At 43.0% G+C, this 21,165-nt stretch overlaps 2 protein-coding genes across 3 annotated transcripts; both read right to left on the bottom strand.

The window, feature by feature from the left end:
* Positions 1 to 213: 213 nt before the first annotated feature.
* Positions 214 to 3,836, bottom strand: LOC125894445 (tumor necrosis factor ligand superfamily member 13B-like). 2 transcript variants are annotated; one of them, XM_049585818.1, is made up of 6 exons: positions 3,622 to 3,836; positions 3,409 to 3,496; positions 3,227 to 3,283; positions 3,031 to 3,143; positions 2,796 to 2,940; positions 214 to 958 (listed from the first exon to the last, which is right to left on the bottom strand). In XM_049585818.1, the coding sequence occupies exons 1-6, from the start codon at positions 3,805 to 3,807 to the stop codon at positions 843 to 845; spliced, it is 705 nt and encodes a 234-aa protein (XP_049441775.1). In that variant the 5' UTR covers positions 3,808 to 3,836; the 3' UTR covers positions 214 to 842. The 2 variants fall into 2 exon arrangements, with proteins under 2 accessions (XP_049441775.1, XP_049441774.1); XM_049585817.1 differs by having other exon boundaries at positions 2,796 to 3,143.
* Positions 3,837 to 4,184: 348 nt separating this feature from the next.
* Positions 4,185 to 16,686, bottom strand: LOC125894677 (ectodysplasin-A-like). The gene is made up of 8 exons (XM_049586247.1): positions 15,550 to 16,686; positions 9,103 to 9,202; positions 7,175 to 7,213; positions 6,703 to 6,873; positions 6,310 to 6,344; positions 6,117 to 6,168; positions 5,530 to 5,660; positions 4,185 to 5,233 (listed from the first exon to the last, which is right to left on the bottom strand). Exons 1-8 carry the CDS (start codon positions 15,874 to 15,876, stop codon positions 4,973 to 4,975), a joined length of 1,116 nt encoding a protein of 371 aa, XP_049442204.1. The 5' UTR covers positions 15,877 to 16,686; the 3' UTR covers positions 4,185 to 4,972.
* Positions 16,687 to 21,165: the final 4,479 nt, after the last annotated feature.

Raw genomic sequence — 21,165 nt, 5'->3', positions numbered from 1 at the left:
TCAGAGCTCATATATACACACACACACCCCCTCTTATAGGCATGCTTCATTAAAAAAAAGGGAGAGAGAAAACAGCTGTGGACACCAGATAGGCACTGCAGATACTATGTTTAGACATTAAAGGCTTGACCACAGATACATCACTTTCTATTAAGAAAACATCCCAGAACTTTTTCATTTGGATAAAACAGGCTTTTAGACAAAGATGGTTGTATTTTTGTGTTTAATGTAACAAATTAAACAAATGTATACATTCAAACAAACTTCTTATGAGAATTTATCTCCACTAAGGCCTATAATTCCAACTACAGCTTAAATTTCGTTACAATATATTAAAGTATTTACAGCGCTGACTTTGTGTCAACCAGAAAAACACCTCCCGAGCGATATAAATTTATACCTTTGTTTGTTCCTGTCAAAGTCTGAGGAAAACGGAAACCATTCTAAAATAGATGAGAGGAACAAATAAACAGACGGCGCGGAGGTGGAGCTGGAGGGAGGCCCCCAGCAAGGTATAAAGAGACATGCGAAAATAGACCGATGAAAGGAGGTGGTAGCTCACGTAAACAATGCTGGGGGACAGGCCCAGGTGGACTACCTGAAAGATATCGGTTTAAAGACAGAGGATTTTAAAAGTCTTCCAAAAAAGAAAACAGACACATGAGATGGGCAGTTAATTTAAAAGTTCATTATGTATGTCCCAGAGATTAATGACAGGTCCCGACAGTTTTCCTGCTGCTGTCACTTTGCCCTTTATCAGCATCCCCTCACACGGCTCAGTGTCAGTTTCCTACATCCTGCAGCAACGAGCTGCACAGTTATCATTGTCATACTGTCTTGTTTCAGTTCAGCTGTATGACACCAAAAAAGGTCCATTCTGCATCCATAGAGATGAGGGCTTGGGGCCTGCATGGTATCACCAATTCTAGCTCGTCGTCCCGACGCAGCTGCACCACACCTGTAACAGAGGATACATAAAAGAGGGCATCAGAGGAGATACAAGATGGGTGAGAAATTAAAAGAAAAACTGACATATGTCTCCGAGTGAGGCCAGCTTCAATGCTGCTTGGCATGGACTTTACAAATCTCTAGAGCTGTACTGGAGGGATGGATGCCAGTCTCAAAAGATATTCCCTCATTTGGGGTGCCATTTAAGAAACAGTGCATAGAATCCATGCTAAAAATGTACATATGGAAAAAAGCCAAAAATGGCATGCACTCAAAAATATGCGACAGTTTCTACAATCAGGCTTTCACCCCACCATCTGTGTTGCCAATTTCCTGTCTACAAAATGTTTGTAAGCATGGATCAGAGTTTCTCCCATCAAGTCTGTTTTTATAGATCACAGTTTTAACGTGGGAAGTGGCGTACGCCTCTTTTAGGCCTCATTTCATTCGCACGCAGTGTTTAGAAATGAGACCCCTGGTGTTTACAGAGCATGGTGGGGAGGCTGCTTAAGTTAAAGGAATAGTGCAGCATTTTGGGAAATGAACACTAACCAATTTTTGCTCAGCGTTCGATGAGAAGATCAATGCCACTCTCATGCCTGTATGCTTAAAATGAAGCTAAAACTAGCAGCCGGTTAGCTTAGCTTAGTACAAAGAGTGGAAACACAGGGAAACAGCTAGCCTGGCTCTGTCCTGATGTAGCAAGATCCCTCTACCACCAAGTAAAGCTCACAAAATTAACACAGAATATCTCATTCATTTAGTCTGTACAAAGACGGAAGTGTAATTGGCCAGAAGCAGTGTGGAAACCTCAGGGTGATGATGAAACCCATGATGGGCGTCTGAAACATCTGAGTGCTTATGATTCCCTAATGTGTCATTCTATTGTGCAGCAACAGCATGAACAAGTGAGGGCAGATTAAATTGGACTGGAGTCAAGACCTTCACTAGCCAACGCCAGTGGTGCACTCATGTCGTTCTTTCAACTTCGGTGTGTTCATGAGCTTCGAGTTGTAACATGGAAACAACACGAATGCTAAAAAGATGTGATGTATTTTGCCACTCAGAACATTTGATATAATATAATTAATACGTTGATAACAAAGAGAGCTAACTGAGATGTCTGCTATTTACCCCTTAAAGAATGACAGATCGTTAGTTAGTGGCATTTCTGTAGCATCATATTGAGCTCAAATAGCCTATCTACAAACTAGTGGGATGCCAAATCAATGCATTAAAACTGAATATTTTATCTTTATCAATGTAAACCACACCCACAGGAATGCTGCTCTGCCTTGCAGCCAGTTTTCCCAGTGGCCGCTCGCGGTATTGCAGCAAAAAAATCCTCTGCGGTTCACGCCTGCTCTCTTGCTAATATGATTTTTTTTCCATACAGTATGCACCAGATGAGCAACTCCATTGGAATGAATAGGTGCCATCTTGGCGACTAGGTATTATTATAAATCTATCATGTAAACTTATACATGATGTTAGGTAATGCATACAAGAGAAGCTTTGTGGGGCAGGCAGCGCTAGCTGTCAAACATGCATGTATGTACCACCATGTGTCGCATTTACACGTGCACAAATAAAAAAGAAAAATAATAACTCAAGGTACATAAGAGCGAGGAGGCAAATTTTATTTATGGTTTGGACAGAGCCAGACTAGCTAGTCTGTGTGCTAATCTAAACTAAGCTAACTGTCTGCCTTGTATTTCCCAAAAGGACATGAGAGTGATAGCTTCTCATGTAACTCTAAGCAAGAAAGTGCATAAACATAATTTTCAAAATGTTGAACTATTTCCTGTAGCGGCCACAATGCAGGCTCACAGCACCAGCTCACTGACCTGCGGTGTAGCACGTATTGGCAGGAGTTTCATCGGGCATCTCCTGCAGGCAACGCAAGAGCTCTGTTGATGTTGTCCCCGTTGTAGTGGAACACCAACTTCGAATGACATGACCCATAGCTCGACTCGGGCTATTGAACAAAACCTGTGAATAAAGCAGAACATTAGCGGAACAGTTGGAACAAATCAGATGTAATATCAATTTAGTTATGCTTGAGTTACAGTGACACAATACTTGTCCAAACACCAAGTAATATCCATCCTCTTGGACAACAATTCTGTTTTCCTTTTGTGAAATTGTATTTCCTTGCTGCGCAGAAACAGTCCAAGGGATCACTGTTATATTTCCTGCGGGAGATGGCAAGATACACTTACTCAAAATAATGGCATACGGCACGATGCTAAAGCCAAAGACTTGAATTTAGTTTTACCTCTTATGTCTGGCTGTTTGTTGGTGTTAGCTGTTAACTGCAGGAATGATGTTGGAGCTGGCAAGAGGAAGGAATAAACATAATACTTTAATTTTATTAACTTAGCATATACTGTTTATGCTCTCACTACCAGATTATACTGTGACTAATGGACACATTTTCAGTTCTCAGCTCCAACCCACCTCTGTGGCTGCCCTGTTCCCGTTTTACTCTGCTAGAAGATATCTTCAGAGAACTCTGAGCTTTCTGCAAAGTACTTGGCTTTATGTCCTATGAGAAAACAAAGCATTAGGAGAAAATTTATTATTGCAGCGCTATCTGAACACTCACTAATGGCATAAATCTCAGTAGTACAATGTCCAAGATGACTCCATCCTGCATAATCAGTGACATACCTCCCTTGTTTTAGACATCTTGGCTGTTTTCCCATTGACTCCCTCAGAACGTGGCTGATTTAATTGTAGAATTATGTCCCCTTGGAGTTTGCGAAAATCATTTTCTAAAACACTGGCTTTGTGCACCAGGAAAAGACTAAGACAAAACATAAATGCTGTGAGTGATAATAAAGCATTGTAAAGCATTGTGAGACCAGCGAGACAGACTGCATGTCCTCAAGTTACTCAAATGGGTGAGGTCACACATCAGTTAACCCCGGAAACCTAAATGTTCAGTTCTTAAAATTAGGTCCTAAATGAGGAACTATCTCCTCTCTGCCTCTCAAGATGGAACTCATTTAGATTGTATGAAGATTACAGCCAAATTTGCAGCGCATTGTGAAACTCGCAGTCAAAGTAAAAAGCCACATTTTAATAAAGCCAAAGGCCTCACTCCGAGAACATCATTTGTTCTTGTCAATACTTGTGCCAGCGGAGTTCAATATGAAAGAGAAGTTTTAACCTTTTAAATCAATACCACCCGCCGCACACACACAAAAGACAGACGAATGCATTTAGACAGAAAATGAAACATTTTAATCCATCAATCAACTCCATTTACAAAAGTATATCCCTTTTTATATACAATATGTACAGAGACGTATAAACAACTATCATTTTTCCACATGGATTCATTCATACGGTAACTAAAACAATAGCACTGTAACAAAACATATCACTGATATTCTGCAGGGATGCTGTAGTGCAAATGTGTGCAAAATATATAGTGCTGTTGCTCCGTGAATACCTTATAACTCCAGTTTTTATGGATGTGTCTCAGCTTTGCATAGATACCTTTATAAGTGCTTTGAACATGTATATGATCTTTAATCATTCTTATAACCCTGGGGCATATGGAGCTTTAACCACTTATAATTGTTTATATAATTAAATTAATTAAAATGGCCCTGTATACAAACTGCGAATAAAACATTTTGAGTAGCTGGTGTTTTTGGAGATACAAGATTATCATTCAACAGCACTTAAAAATAGTAAGTATTAAGTACATGTCAGCGCAGTGTCCTTCCTTGTTATAAAGAGAGATGCCGTCCGTGTTGACACAAAATGGGGGCTATAAATAGGACCTTTTGTTTGACGAGGCTCATCGAGGCTCATCTCTTTGCACAGAATCAACGTGAGGGGGAAGTGTGACAGTCTATGTTGTTCCCTTTTTAATACAGAGCTGTGAGAGTGAACACAAGTCACCTGGGGGCTCCCTCGACCTTTAATAACCCGAGGGATTTGAGTTGCCCCTGAACGGCGGGGGCAAGACGGGGGCATTTCATGTAGAGTGCTGGTGGCTGTGCAGTTATCAGTTCTGTCCAGCAGATGGAGCCTCTCCAAGTCTGACACTTCCCAGGAAGGTGGTGTGATTGGTCATGCTGATGAGTGTGTCCTCATACACTATGCGTATGGAGATCCTCTGGCCGGCGCGGAGCAGGCTCACTCCAGCCGTGTAGCAGGTGTTGAACTTGCGCTGGCCCGTCTCGATGCTGCAGGTGCAGCGGAGGAACGGGTTGGAGTCCACCATCACCTCATAGCTGGCAATGTCGGTGAAGTTGAGGTAGTACACCTGGTGGAGACATAAAATGCACACGAGACTGAGAGGGTAGTCAAAACAAGTCCACATGATATTAAAGAGCTTATTTAAAGCTGGAACAGCTGGAATATCAGAGTAGCAAACAAGGGTTTGAGTTATAGACGCTAAGCCACGGGGGGGGGGGGGGGGAATATGTCTCATAATAATATCACTCAAACATTTACGGATCAGCAAAGCAAGCAGGTTTTTAAGCTTAGCTACAGAGGAACTGCCAGTTCTTTTGACTCTGAACTGTAAATTATAAGAGTTACGTCAAGGACCGTACTCACTTCTACCTGACTATATATGAAGTAGACACCGTCCAGCAGCACCTCCAGCTCTCCAGAGCGAGAGTGCATTTTAAACACGCGGTGATGGATGGATACCATCTTCCAGTTCCTAAGGATGCCTTCAGACAGATCTAAACATGTCACAACAAACAAACAAAGAGGCAAACAGTCAACATAAACAGCTTTCAGCAGTGTTTAACCTCAACCAGAGCTTGGCGCTGGCAGAAAATATAAACCTGCTAATGATGCTTACACTCCTCTCAGGCTGACAAGGTTATGCAGGGAAACCTAAATCTGCTAGCATGCGAGGCCTCCGCTCCGGAGTCAACACAAGTCTGACTTATAACATAAGCCTATAACTGAATACTAATCCTGTAATAGCTATAGGATTACTTTAGGGTTACTATAATCTTACCTAATCTTAAAGTAAACATTGGTGGCAACATTTAGTCCCCTAAACCGTAAACTCTTACATTTATTCTGGTGTAAGTCTGCAGAACAGTTGCAGACCCAGGTCTCTGACATGTTTATTGATGTGTGTCAAAGACAGGGGTGCAGCTCCAGCAGAGAAGAGACAGAAGACTCACCTTCTCTCACTTGGATGGTTGTCTCCTGTCCTTGCAAGTGAACCACTGCAGGCTGAAAAGGAACAAAGATCTCTGGTGACTAATCTGAATACACAATAAAACAAGAGAGCAGCTGCTTCATCTGGGATTCTGTGTGTGTGTGTGTGTGTGTGTGTGGGGTGAAATTTAATTTTCAATAGCTGACATAGTCTACCTGGAATTCTTTTGTTTTCGTCTTGTCGGGAACCCCTGAAACAATAAGAGAGCGGGAGAGAGAGATGATAAATTTCTGGCCTTCAACACGGCTGGGGAACAAAGGAGAGATGATGATTAAAAGAAAACAAACAGTGAAATAGTTTAAAGAATGATCACCGCTCTCCCACACTATGTTTGACATCCTGCATCAGAAACTCTCACTGTGAAGGCAATGAGTTCATCGATTTTGACAACTTGAGCCCCCTTCTAGTGTGGGAACGGGTCCGCATGCGGCAAAATACTGTAATCTTAGAACGAATCTCGAAACTTGTGGGTGTTTTCCACTCCTCTGGCTCGAGTCCTTGGCTATCTCAGCGTGTTATCGTGTCATTTCTATTTTAGGTATTAATACCTGCTGGACCTTGAGTGCCCGGAGGTCCCTGCGGCCCGGGGGGTCCAGGGGGTCCTGCGGGCCCTACAGCGTTGCTTCCTGGAATACCGGGGATTCCAGGGATGCCCGGTGGCCCCTGTGGGCCCGGGGGACCAGGGGGACCAGGGGGGCCCGGCACAGACCTTTTTTTCCCTGTGAAGAGAGAAACCAGAATGGTTCGCAAAGGTTAATCTTTGTTTTTTAATATATCCTGTAATCACAAATTTGCCTCCAGTGTACAGCCTGTGCAGCATCTTTACACGCTGTAAAGTCTGATATTTAAAAAAAAGACGAGGCAGGATTAATGTGCCTGACGGACAGAATTAAACACTGAAAGCCAACATAGTTACTGGATTTTGGATGACGTCTCACACATACTTCCAGAAAGTAGGCAGCAGGTAGCAGTCTAATCAATGACCGAGATAACCGGAATTTAGGCTAAATTATGTATTACCTTTTTTCTTCTCTTTCCTTCTTTCTCTCCCAGTCGGTTCTGTAAGAAACAAAAACAGCGTGATTAAGCTTGAAATGGTCTCCCGAACAATTATCATCTCGGATAACATCTCGAGTATCCCGCTCATTCCGTGTAGGTATCCTAAATGGGCTAAAATAACAGATTCAGATGTTCAGCACTGAACACTGGAGTGGAGGTATGTCAGTCTGTGGTATCTTCTAGTGTAGTAATTTGTAAGTGTGGTTTCACCTCCTCTGTATGAACAAGTGCCTTAAGCATTCACAGGCAGTGGAACTGGAGAAGATCATTAGAGAGATACTTTATCCTGCCAAAATCCTTTTCTTTGAATTAAGCCCAGATGGAGAATGCAGATGAAAGTGTGTGTACATGTGTGTGCGCGCGTCTTCGCTTTACAGCCATGTGTATGTGTGTGCGTGCACGGATGTTGGTGGGGCATCTATGTCAGCGCTTGAAAGACAAAATGCACTTAGTGTGTGTGTGTGTGTGTGTGTGTGTGTGAGAGAGTGCAGCTGAAGAATCCTTTTCAAAAAGCCGTCTCGCTGCTCTTGTGTTTACCATGTCATTACAACTACAAAGGCCATTTAACCTTAAAACCTCACAGTTTGAGTCCCCCTCAAACATATGGCCAGTGTTTCTCCTCTGGCTAAATGACTGGATGCATCCGCATAGATTTCTCTTAACGAGCAGCCCTATCTGGGATCTGGTGCCCGTTAGGAGTGCCCAGAACGCACACATACGCACACACGTGCAAACACAGGACACACACACGCAGGCACACACAGAAACACACATCTAAGGCTGAGATTACAAAAGCCTTTGTCTGTGCGCTGAGAGCAGAGGAGAGACCTGGGAATGATTAGTGTTTAGAGGCTCGGGACTTTACTGATTTATGTAGAAAGTCTCAAAGGTGAGTTTTTTCTTCTAATTTAAACACAATCACTAAACTTCCCCCCAAGTATTCAGTGTCACGCCACAGACATTGGAATGCCTTGTGATCATGCTGCACTTGTTGCACTCAGACATGGAACTTCAAAGGCTCGGCTTTTTTTATTTGCATAGCTGGCATTCTAAACAAAAACTACAAAAGCTAATTCAGACATATTGGCCATGTGGTTTTCTGCGGAGCTATTGATTACGATAAATCAATTTGGAGTAATTAATGAAAGCCATCACAGCCTCAGATGATACCCTCTTTCAGAAAATGGCCACCTGGCTTCTTAAAAACGACTGCATGTACTACAAAGTAAAATTTTTTTCGTCTTGTTCTCCGACGGCTCAGACCTGACCGATAACACAGTTGGATTCCAACAATGTGCTTGTTTGACAGATAAAAAGATATTTCAGGGACTTGATATTATTTTGAGACGGGGGAAATCAACGCGGGCTTCGCCTGTCTGTTTCAAATTGGTGAAACCCTCCCAAACTCCTTGTTGTCCTTGTTTGCAATCCAAGTAATAATCAATCCCATTCCATTTAATCTTGTGCTCTATAAACTCGGCAACATTATGCGGTGGAGCTGCTTTGTTAAGTAAGCACAAAGCAGTAAAAAATCAATTCCACAAAAAGTGACAAACCATTAACAAACGGTTTTGAAAATTTAAGAGCTTTAAACCCACCAAAAGCCTGTTATTTACACTGTACTGAATCCCCTCCAAACAAACAAGAGCTAGAGAAACCGTTGCTCAACAGAAGACAAGGCCTTTGCCAAGTGCATATCCAGAAAGTAGAGTGACGCAGGTGCACCAGAGAGCAATGGTTCGTGCTTGTTTTTTGTCAATAAGGGTACTGAATCTGGAGTTTGAGCCTGACTCATACAAAAGGGCTAAGTGGGGGACACTAAAACTTAAGTATAACTTCTGAATAGAGGTGTAAGGACAAGCTTTGGTATATGATAAATTCAAACGTACCTGTTTCTGGCTGCTTGCCGGGACTTCTTTTCGCTCGCTGAGTTATGCCCCTGTTATCCTCTGTGGCGTGGAATTCGCTATTTCTGTGCAGTAACTTCTCCTGGTGAAAAAAAACAAAAAAGAAAATATTAATGAGTATGGAAAATTCACATGGCAGAACAATTCAAGAGGGCCACTTGCTTTAGACTCCTCGGAATATGAACACCAGCCAAGACCACCTCGTATTAATTCCGTGAAGCGAACAAAAGGCATGAGTGATACAAGTTTTTTGAGAGCGAAACCCATGTTACAAGTGGCCTTTTCTATTCTTGGGGTATAATGTTTGCACAGAGACAACTTGGGGCATTTGAAAAGATGTGAGACACTGTCAGCCAGCGCATTCATTTGTGGCCAAGTCATTGTCTGTCCCACTGGGGCTGTAAACCATCCTGTAACCCAAGTCACTTTTGTCTGTGTTTCTGCCGTTTGAGACAGTCACCTGGACACGACTGCTCTAAAATTCACCTTTTTATACAAAAGGAGGACATGAATTGCAGTTAATCTGAGAGCAATACCCATTCATATGGCACCTGGTCTCAGCCCTATTCAGAGGTAGCATGAATAAGCTAAAAAAAAAAAAAAAAAAATCAAAGAAAAGGATCTGATGTAGCTGGTCTGAGCTCATCCCCAAAAAACAGGAAAAGCTATGCTACAGTGGTGGGGTGTTCCCATGGGCGAGTGAGTGGCGGGGCAAACCGCATGCCTGTGTTCTTATGTGACTGGTTCTGGTCGACCTACATTCACATGAACTCTGTAGGACGTGCTGACCTGACTGTGGCACGCTCGAGACGTGACCGGCTCTGACAACAAAAAATGTTCCGTGCTGAGGATTCAAGAGTTTCAGATCGTTTCAAAGTCGCTTTCTGTTAGAACAGCCAGTTTGTGATCACATCTTTGGAGGGTTCCCAGAATCGCATAGACAAAGAAACTCGGCACTAGGAGCACAACAAGACCACCCAAAGCCTCCTTTTCGTCGAGCAGAGCAATATATACGAGATCGCTTTCGGTCACACTTTGGAGTGTCAGCATAAATAATGGAAAGAGTGAGAGGCATGAAGGCGCTGGATGGCTGAGGACAGGCAACCAGACAACTTATATTTGTGCCGGACATCTGCTTGGAGTTTGGATAACTGACATCTCTGACGCGGTGACACGTGCAGCCCCTTAGCATGGATCAAAAGATAATAAATAATGATGTATCATTTATTCTCACTGCTGGGAATGAAGCAGACAAGCTTACTGACAGACACTTTGACCTCTCTCCCTTTTTTTTTCCACGTGGGCCGAACCCAGTTGGGTACAAGATGACATACTCCATGTTTCCAGCTGTGATGCTCAAGTAAACATAGTTGTTAAAGCCCGACGGCAAGAAATCTCCTTCTCTGGAAAGCAGCGTGAACTCCCAGTGCCTCTTTGTGTGGTTTTCGAGCAGAGCCACTGAAAGACCATAAGAAGACAGACAAGAAAAGTTATGTTTTGAGTTTCTTCTATACCTCGTCTCAGATGTGGGAACCCCCCCCTCCTGTGGTGAGGGATGAGCTGTATCATGTCAAACACCCCCCGCTGGCTGTGTTGGGCAAGCTCAGAGCAGTTAAAGTCTACATCCCTGACCAGCTGCCAGCCATGTCTGACCTTATAAGCACGGGAATTCCAGCCTGATGGAGGAGTATGTGTTGGAATGGTTCGTCGACACACAGAGCTCCAGATGTTCCCGCGAGCAGCGACGTTTGCTGTTCATTTGGCGCGCAGGTGTCTCCACATCTCCTCTCCAGCTGTTGGCATATAGGGGGCTTTTACCTCTCAAAGGATTCTGGGTGTATGTTCAGGCATATGGCGTTACACTTTCGTCTGTTCTGACAGCCAAACATGATTCAACAGCCAATTCCTGGCCCGAGATTAAGCCCCAGCAGAACGACAAAAAACAAACAAGCAATCTGCTAGGCTACTACCAAAACCGGTGCGTCTGGTGCTGCAGATGAAGGCAACAAAGTGATTTTAAAATTGAAACTAAAAAAAGCCAATCCTTTACAGAACTGTGAGAAATGGTTTTGCGCCGTTGTTTGCTTCATTTCACTTCATTACAACATTTACAGCCTTCATACCCTTCAAAGGCACGCAGAGTTACAGTAAATCAGGATGACAACGTGTTGGTATGTATGCCAAGTGCCAACTATTGAGTAAACCATTCTTTTTCAGCGCGAGGGAAAAAATGCTATTAATTAGAGGGCTTTCAAAGCTTCAAAGCGTGGGGGGTGCTGTTGCGCGCAGAGGACGCGATTCCCCGTTGCTCCGTGAGGATATGACTAAAATTCAGTCACCCCAGGGATGTGTAATTTAGTGATCACAAGACTTCTTTTGGCCCTATTAACACTTGCTATTACAACAGCTTGTATCTTGTTTCTGCACTCAGACCACAGAAATTCTCTGACATTTGTAACTTTTAAAGCGGTTTATTAAAATAAAAGCGCAACAGCTCATGTGTTTTTCTGCGCAAAACTGATTTCCAGGCGTTGTGGTTGCAGTAACGCCTCTAAATCTTAAACCAGCAGTGAAAATTAGTCACTGAATTGTGGTTGAGAATAAGAAGTTAGAAAGTTGAAGAGGTGAAACTCAGGGCTGGTGGCTGTGGGCGCCAGATGCACACTGGGTGCTTATGTATGTTGTATATCTGGAGGCACGTTCTTTTCTTTACATACCTATCATGAGAAGCATGACAATAAAAGCACTTTATTACTATTATTATCATCACTGCTGCACAGGCATTACTAACTTTAATAGCATGCTGATAATTGCGACTGTGACAGCGTGTTTTCTTCTTAAAATAATATCCAAAATTAAGTGTCCTTACCTCAGCCAGCATCACACACTGCTCTCTGAAAGGGCCATGTGTTTTAAAGCACAACTCGGGTAATTTAATAACAGTGTCCATAGATTGTCATCTTAAAAAGCTGTGGACCTCAACCTAAGGGAAATGTTGCCTGTCAGCAGCCAATCACGTCTCAGATTGTTGCAACACTGCTGGCAACGCGGCTTCTCGCTGAATGCTGCGAATGCTTTGAGAATTTATTATTTTGGTAGATGTTTGTGACTCTGGACTTAATCTTTACTGGGCGTCTGCGCCATCTGTCTGTCAAGGCAATTCAGTCTTATATGGAAAAGTTTGCAGCCTCACATCTCTGATGTTTCCACCTCCTCCGCCTCGTGCTTTTATGACACTTGTGTCCATACTGATTGATTCCTGATATGGAGGCTCGCTCCATGTGTACATATGATACCGCTGTTTTAACTAATCATGCACTGGTCACAATTAAAGTAGATATGGGTGACAGCCCACCCCGGCGCCCCAGAGCTTGTATGCTGCTGAGGACTTTGTGTCCCATCAAACTGACTTTTTTAATAGCCGTTAACTAGACTCCAGATGTTTCAGCATCTGTTCTCTGGGAGACTTTGAAGGCATACATCAGAGGAGAAAATTATTTCATATAATGGTTATAAGAAAAATGTTAGGCTGAAGAATAAAAACGCTATCTGAGCGGACACAATTAAATATTCCATGGGTCGAGTTTTACGACGCGTCACTCACCGGGGTCAGGTGAACGAGGGTCGAGTCGACTGTGAGTGACACTTGCTCTCGTTCGGTAACGCTCTGCATCACACTCCTCAGAGCTGCGCACACCTGGGAGGGGCTTTTTACTGTTGGGAACTGCAGCAGATCTGCTGGACAGCTGGGATTTACTGCCTTGCTCAAGGGCATACCAACTGGGACTGTTGAGGGGAAGACTGTTTGTTCACTCCCCGGGCCCGGATCATAAATGACCACATCATCTGCTCTCATTAAGAAGCAACAAGTTGTGTCTGAAAAAGTGTGAGACGTTAAGTGGTACGTTATTGTCGAGTGTGTGTGAGAGCAATTCTCCAACAAAGATCTGACCAAAATGTTTCTATTATTACATTTCCTGCCATTACTGTACATTTAACAGTGAGTATTTTCCATTTCTGTACCTACATCTAAGGAAACTGATCAAATAAAATTCCATAGACACCATGGCAGATATAGATAGGCTCACATTGTGCTGGTTTGATAGCATGTGTTCTGCCTGGTTTTCTTTGCTCCGCATCACCCTGCAACCTGAGTTACGTGCAGTCCCTCCTCTGCTCACAGACAGATTCTGATCAGACACTTGTAGTATTACGGCTCATGTAGCCTAGATTCTTATCTGGGAGTTACAGCCACACATACTTCCTTCAGATCAGTTGTGGATCTAAAATTTTTTGTACAAAACGCCTTCAGAAGTTCACTTTCTACAAGTGACGGGCGGTTGCTCTATGGAAGGAGACAAAAACATGATGAAAATTCATTCAAATGTGACCAAACTTTTCTTTTCTTTTCGTTTGCTTTTCACATTTGCTTCTTTCCACGAGCACTCTGAGAAGACATATACGTCTTAAAGTCAGTGTCAGTGTCATTTTTCATTTTAGTCCACTTAAAAGAATTTAATCCTCCCTAAAGCCACGATCACAACTGAGAAAAAACGTCTCTTTCCATTCTGTTTGACTCAAAAGAATTTCGCCAAATGATTGATGTTCGACACTGACCGGCCCAGTTGAGAACTATCCGGCACACACACTTAATGTGGTGCGCGAAGCTGTTATTACATCAAGCCACTTGCCTTTTTTTCTTTTCAAACTACAACGCCGACTAAGTCCATGTGAACTGAGGTTACTCACTGATACTATGCGATGATGACAAAGCCTGGCACTTAATGTCTGCCCCAACAGATATGTGGTGTGCATGTTTGTTCCTATAACTGGTTGTTTTCGCTTCGTGTCTTCTGAAGACTTTCCAAATCTGTTACACTTGTCTGTATACCTGCACATCACATCGAATTGCACTGATGCTGCTGAAGTGCCTTTGATGAGGACTTGTGTGAAAAATCCAATAAACAATTTTTAGCTCTTCAGAGGAGATTCTTCAAAGGAAAATGCCTGGAAAGCTAACAAGTGCGGCCGCCGCGTCCAAATGCCACATGCTCCTGTTTCTCCAACTATGTAAACTGTGGGATGTGTAATCAGAGTTGTTTAATGCAGACATCTGGCAAGGACAGCATCACAGCGCTGTTAAATATTTACAGCTGGGCCACAGTCTTTCACCTCATGAAGCGTCACCATCTGGGTTAAATACCAGGCCCATCTCACTGGGCTTTACCCGGGAAAACCAAACTAAAATAAGCTTAGCAGAGGACACGCTGATGACTAAATGAATAGGCTCAGCTTCCCACTTGTGAGAGGAAAATGTTACAGGGCAAACACCAATACCAACAAATTGATCTCTGTGATCTTTTTTCCTGCAGAGAAATGACTGCCTCCATCCTCTGGGTGAGGATCGAGTTGACAGTTTATGCAAAAGTCCAGCCAGTGCCCCACACGGCGGATTATTTTCCCCTGCAAAAAAAGGTTACACACCCGGTGACATGTGAGCTAATTGAGCAAGCAACGCAAAGCTAAGACCTATGCCTGGTCCCTTTGTACTGATGAAATTAGTGAGTGTGTGGTGGTGATGGAGTGAAGTGGGGGGGTGGGTCGGCTGTTGCCAAAGCCACAGACAACACAATGAACATTCAATCAGACCGCTGCCAGAAAAGAAAACACATGTGAGACGAGGCTGGCTCGGCTCCAAGTACCAACTGCCCCATCTAAGTCCTGATGAATTTACATCAGCCCTTGGGCTTTGCACCTGCTGGTGATCCAGTTAATTTTCCGTCCACCTGCTCCAGCACATTGACTGACCCGTCCCTGTGAATCCAGCTGGGCAGGATGCCTAAGTTTTGAGCATCAACCTCTGTCTGTTTAGGGAGAGTTCTGGAAACAAGACAAATTGGGTTACATGTGGTTTGATTAAGGACAAATAAAACAATATCTGCAGCAAATGAGTTCATTGTGGGCTTTATATTTCTAAAGCAGTGTCTTATTAGATGTGGACAAAGTGCACCAACCCTCCTTGACTTCCTTGATGTGCCTCCCTCTGGATGTGTTTACCTGAACAGGAGACTTTGGCCAGGTGACAGATTTAGAAGCTTATACCTTTGTGCATCTCTGTCCAAGAGGCTGAATCACGCACACACGGGAGCGCTGATTCAAAACATATTTGTCTGGAAACTGAGCTGACAAAACTTCGTGACAAGGCTACTGTAAAATAAGTTGCCCAGAAACATGCCATGACAGGGCGCAGACACAAAACCTGACACCGTGATACGGGAACAGGAGGACTGAGCGGAGGTGAATGAACACGAACAGCCTCCGTGTGAGGAATGAGAACAATGTCGCCTTGAATGGCTCCTCGTTTACTTTTAAATTAACTTTCTTTTATTTAAATGTGTTGTTTTGTTTTGTTTTGTTTTTTTTTTTTACCTCATGAGGCTCTGTGGTGCGGCTGCTCCCGGAGTCCAGTCGCGGGTGTCCGGGTGAGAGCACCGCCGCCGGGTCAGCCAGGTCACTCCCCGCTAGCGTCAACATTGAGTCCCGCTTCTGGTGGATAATTTCCCTTTTGACCTCGGACCGCAGGTCCAAATAGCAGACGAGGGTGACAGCGTGTAGAGACAGCGACAGCAGGAATAATCCCAGGAAGACAACACTGCTGCTCCGACTCCTGCACTTCTTGTTGTTGCACGTGCACGGAGCCGCTCTGGGCATCACTTTGTCCGGGAAATCCTCCGCGGATGAACCATCGCATGCCATTATCGGACGGAGCGCGAGTCAGATGCTCTTTATCTCGGCATAATCGGCTCGTGTGTCTCGCGCGGGCCGCGGCTATTCATTAACGTGGAGACTCATAGGTGCAGCTGCAGGCAGCAGGTCGGTGCAAACTTCTTCGAGTATCTGTAGTAACAATGGAGACCCGCCCACCTCGCTTGTGATTGGCCCGTGACAATTACGAACCCAGACAATCCGGGCCAGAGATTGGGGGGGGGCTGGATGCACCAGGTGCAGTAGTTGAGCGACACCTAATGGACAAAGCGAGCAGCTGCAGCGCATGGCAGATGACAATGAGGTGATGGTGTGAGAATATCCCCCTCTTTATTTATTTTGTGTGAGGCAGGGAAACACATTTCCTGCCCCTCTTCAGTGATTAATATACTGTTGATGTGAGCATGCATGGGAGTTGGTGGTCACTGATGTAATGTATATTGTTTATGCATGTGTTTTATGTGTTTTAGGCTTTGGACATGCGATTTTTCATTGGTGTATTTTGTTGAGCACTTTCTTTTGTTGTGTGGGTGGCACACGGAGCAGTGGTCCTGTGTGAAAAACTGATTCAGAGCCCTGGTAAATACTGCTCTGACAAAGAACAAGCGGTTGATGTTTTCATCATATCATCAAAGAGTGGAAAAGCATTGCAAATTATATTCTTAAACAGACTACATATTATACAATTATATTTAATTGCATCTGGACCCTGTCAGGCTGAGCAGTACGATAGCGGGCCTGGAAGGGAGTCAATGTCACAGTGAGGTCAGCACCGCTCTGTGTACAACACCATCAAATACTCTAAACACGTGTCACTCAGCTGGACTTGGGGAATATTTTGACATTTGTGTTACCAAAAAGCCAGCTGAGGACAATGCTTTAAGAAGATTGAATGTGGCACTGCGGTTTCGACATTTCCAACATCCAAAGCCGACCTTAATTTTGTTCCTTTTCAGATGTAGACACTTTGATCTCTGAAGCAGGGAGCCAGAGGTAGCCTGTGGATCAGCCCGTCCTTGAGCCTCGGGATGATGAAACCAGTGCACCGAGCTGGGCTGAAACTTGGGGCTCTTGATGGATCACCAGCTTAGATTAGTTTTCAGGCAAGTGCCACAAAACATCTGTCTTTATTTCGTTGGGACAAAACCTGACATTTGAGTGCACTTGACCTACACAGAGGTATACTCTTTCATGATATGCGCTCACCCTGCCAGACACTGACTAATCGCTGGTTTTCACTTGGTACTGAGGAAGGAAATAATGGAGAAGAATGACTTTTTTGAAGATCAGAATATGGGTATTTCATCACTGTGAAATGTTTGCAGCATGAACTTGATTACTATAAGAAGGTGAGAATCTATTACTGTGTTTCTCGGGGTTGACTCTGCTCTTACTGCCACACTGCATCACAGCCTATTTCTCCTCAGTGCAATATGTTTCATTCCTCCAACTCATCCGCAGAAAAAAAGTGATTCTCGTGAGCTGCCACTGAAGGGCAGCATTGCCAAGCCATAAATCAATAACACTGCATACCAATGTCCTGATGAACTTGAAGTTAAAACAGCTTCATATTGGGGTGCATAATGAAATTTAAAGAACTTTTTGTATTTGTATTCCGCATATATATGTTTATATATCTTCTTTGTGGACTGCTGATCACATATTAAGCATCCTCAGTCTCTCTCTGCCAGAAAGTCATTTCTCCATTGTTAGAATATAAGATAGTGAAATCGTGGAGAGAAAGACATTCAAAGTAACCCTCATAGGGCCTGTGACTGAGGGCTCAGCCTAAGCACGTTTGCCACGCTTTTCATCCAAGCAGCAGGCACAATGACTTTGAGAAGCAGATAATTCAGGACTGGAATAGTTAGGCACATGCATTTCCTATGATTTTGACCCATTTTTTAAAAAAATAAATATTTAAGTTCAGTATATACATGAGCTTTCGGCTATTTACTCTATCATATTTTATTCAAAATAACATGTCATTTCTGTGGAAAGAGAATGTCAGACAGCCCTGAGCTAAAGGTCAAATTCAACACAATGCCACTGTCTGAGTCACCTCCGTATCTGCCGCCTCGCTTCAGACAACGCAACTTTAAACCCTGTGACAATTAAAAGCAGTTTTGTTGTCGTGATTGTTTTTCTGGCATCGAAAAGAGCAGGAATAATTCTTATAACATCCCCCGGGCTTCAATGCAGCGTTCATAAATGGTGTGCCACTCTATCCTCTCTGAGCTTATAACAAGATTTAGAGGCTTTCCCTGCCAGATGATGGAGTTTTGCAGGAGGAATAGGCACTCTTCTTTTTTACCACGCACAGTTGAGTGGTGGGCAACAACAAGCTGTTGGAATATGACGGCTGCTTGGTCTCAACTAAAGAGGTGCTGTCTGTAAAGTCCTCCGTTCTCCTATACCCATTGATAAAAGAGCACAAATCAAAATTGACTTTCAACTGCCATCATAGGGAATCACATAGGAGCCACAGTGATTCATCGCTAATAGAATAATACAGTCACACATTACAGTAAATTGTTTTAGACCTCCCCACCCCTTACATTACCTTCTCAGGAGCCATTGTCTGTGCACATTGAATCGCGGAGGTGTAACCTTGGCTAATTGATATGCTGTGGCATTTGATTTCCTACCTATAAATCTCCTGTAAATTGGACAATGTCTCCCATTTCCCTGGACAATGATTAATTCACTCTCATTGTGGGTGTCTGTCTCAAGAGTCCTTATCAAGATGGGAGAGCTCTCCCTGCCTTTCTTTTTGCACTGTGCTGTTTTTGTGCCCTCACGTCACTCTCTCACTCTCTCTCTCTGCTTCCCATCTATTTGTGTTGTGTGCAACTCAGTATAGAAACACTTTGGATAAACTTAATTGATTTTCTCATTCCACACAGAATTGGTGCAGTTTAGTGGCCTTTTTAGCATGCAAAAGGTTGTTTTGTGTGTTTTCTCAAGGCAGCCATATTCAGGGGGATCAGTAAACAATACCATTTTAAGGCTGCACCTATTCATTAACTGTTTTTGTTTTACTGTTATTTTGGGGGCATTTTGCCTTTATTAAATAGGGACAGTGTTGATACAAGGAGGAAACACAGGGTGAGAGGGAAGAGTATGACACACAACAGAGACTGTTGAGCTAGAAATTAACTTGGAAAATTGCTGTTGTATGGTTTGCATCCTAAAGGAATACTTCACCCACAAAAGATCATTTGTATATCAATTACTCAGCCTGTGTTACCTTGAATTCAAGAAGAAAACTCCATTTTTGCCGCATGCCAGCGGTGAATGAAGAATCCAAAAACGGAGAAAATTCTTGTTGAACTGAAGTCATACGTAACAATAACAGAACCTCATCAAAACATCCATTTATAAACTCTTACACAACTCACGCAGCACAATCCAAGCCTCATTTATCCAGTCGTGTGCCCGACTTCCCAAACACATGAATTTTTGCAAAAACATTTCTATTTAAAACACTTTGACATGAACAGTCTCAGGTGCGCTATTCGTCCATGCCTGTGATTGTTTTGCAGTTGTGTGAGCGTTTGTTAACCGGTGTTTTTAATTAGTTTTGCAGTTGTTTAACACAATCCCGTATGGATTCTTCATTCATCATGGAAGCATGCAAGGAAAACAAAGTCTTGTTCCAGAATTTAATGCAACACTGGGTGAGTAATTGATATACAAAGGGTTATTTTGTGAGAGGTGAAGGGTGGAGTATTCCTTTAACCATGGAATCATTCGATAATAGATTAAGTAAAAGTAATAGCACTGCAGTGTATAAAATACTTTGCATTTTAGAATAGAAACCAAAGACTGTAAAAATAATGGACGTAGCTACCGTGATGTCACCCATTAGTTTGTCGACTCCCATTTTGAAGCCTCAAGTTTGGCATTCTGGGTGTAGCCATCTTGTTTTTTTTTTTGGAGCCAGAAGTGACTATGTTTGGGCAGGAGGCTGGCGCCGTGAAGGAGCAAGGTGTGGATCTGACTGAAGGACACCATCCACAGACAGCCTGTCAGTCAAAGCAGCCCATTCTTAATTATGCATACCTTTAAGCCTTAATAAAGTGTTTATTATACCAGGTTGTAAACATGTTTATTTCTGCTATAAATCTTAACATGGGTGACTATGACTGACTGGCTTCTCCAGCCAGCCTCAAGTGACCATTTGAGATCTGCAGTTTTCAGTGTTTCCCTGTTGGCTTCATTTTTCAGCCCCAGAGGTTTGCTGCTTGCTAGAAACCGACAACCTTTCAGCTCCCTCCTGCCTGCTTGCATTTCCAAGCAGTAGTATTGTTGGCACTCATTTACTACTAACTTTAACTTCTCATTATATGGTATATAGCCAATATATAGATAATTATTTCTGATGGAGTGATCTGTAAGCAGGTTATAGGTTGATATGACAAGCTGTTGCAGTTACTTATCATTCATTTGGTGTCCCATTTTGTCCACATGAATTGTTTACATTCATCAGAAATGTAAATCCAGTATTTATTTTCCTTTCAGCTCTGTTTTTGTCCTCACTAACTCCTGAGGGAAATAATTGTCTCTTCAGCTGTTAAATGCTCTTCTTTATTCACCAACTAGTTACTTACTTCATCTGGCAGCTGTTTGGGCAGTAATTTAGATTGAAAGATGTTAAACTGCTCTGTAGGGTTGAGGGGAACTGCAGAGTTTTCCTTTTATATTACATAGTCTGGCGTTTAGAGTGAAATTGCACAAGTTTTACATTTGAACTTTCTTTTAGTACTTGAAGTTTGTGCACACTTTCATCAGAGTTCCTGTCCCTAAAAGCATTTTTTTCCTGTGCCAAGTTTTTCACTGTTTAAGGCAATTTATTAAACAGTGATGTTTTGCTGTACATGCTGTAATTTTTTTTGCCTTGCCTCAAGCTCAGCAGTACTCCTCTGTGAGTAACCTTGTCTGTTACACTGCAGCCCCATCAGCAGAGACACGGCGCTGTAATTGTATTTATTAATGAAAAGCAGAGGACCTGAGAGACATACAGAACACTCACATGACACAGAGCGAAGAGCTGAGGAAACCAGAGAGGAATACAATCGTGCCATTGATCAACTACATAATGGTTATCGAGATAACCCAGAGTAAGGCATTGCTGATTGAGCATTAAAGCTGGGGTAGGGTGATTTGTTTTGGCTTTATTGGGCAAAATCAGATAATAAACTTTGAACATGTTGTCATTTAAGTGCTCTGGGAGAAAACTAGACTTTTATACCTCCTCTTGGCTCTGTTTTCAGGCTG

This window comes from Epinephelus fuscoguttatus, linkage group LG9 (genome assembly GCF_011397635.1).
Source record: "Epinephelus fuscoguttatus linkage group LG9, E.fuscoguttatus.final_Chr_v1".
Taxonomy (NCBI): Eukaryota; Metazoa; Chordata; class Actinopteri; order Perciformes; family Serranidae; genus Epinephelus; species Epinephelus fuscoguttatus.
This window is presented reverse-complemented; position numbering and strand designations above follow the sequence as displayed.

Coding starts and splice junctions, on each gene's coding strand:
- LOC125894677 (XM_049586247.1), bottom strand. CDS start 15,876: ATGGCATGCGATGGTTCATCCGCGGAGGATTTCCCGGACAAAGTGATG. Junction 9,203..15,549: donor GCACCACAGAGCCTCATGAG/GTAAAAAAAAAA, acceptor TTTTTTCACCAG/GAGAAGTTACTGCACAGAAA. Junction 7,214..9,102: donor CGGCAAGCAGCCAGAAACAG/GTACGTTTGAAT, acceptor TGTTTCTTACAG/AACCGACTGGGAGAGAAAGA.
- LOC125894445 (XM_049585817.1), bottom strand. CDS start 3,807: ATGCTTTACAATGCTTTATTATCACTCACAGCATTTATGTTTTGTCTT. Junction 3,144..3,226: donor CAAACAGCCAGACATAAGAG/GTAAAACTAAAT, acceptor CATCTCCCGCAG/GAAATATAACAGTGATCCCT. Junction 959..2,795: donor CAATACGTGCTACACCGCAG/GTCAGTGAGCTG, acceptor CCTCTGTTACAG/GTGTGGTGCAGCTGCGTCGG.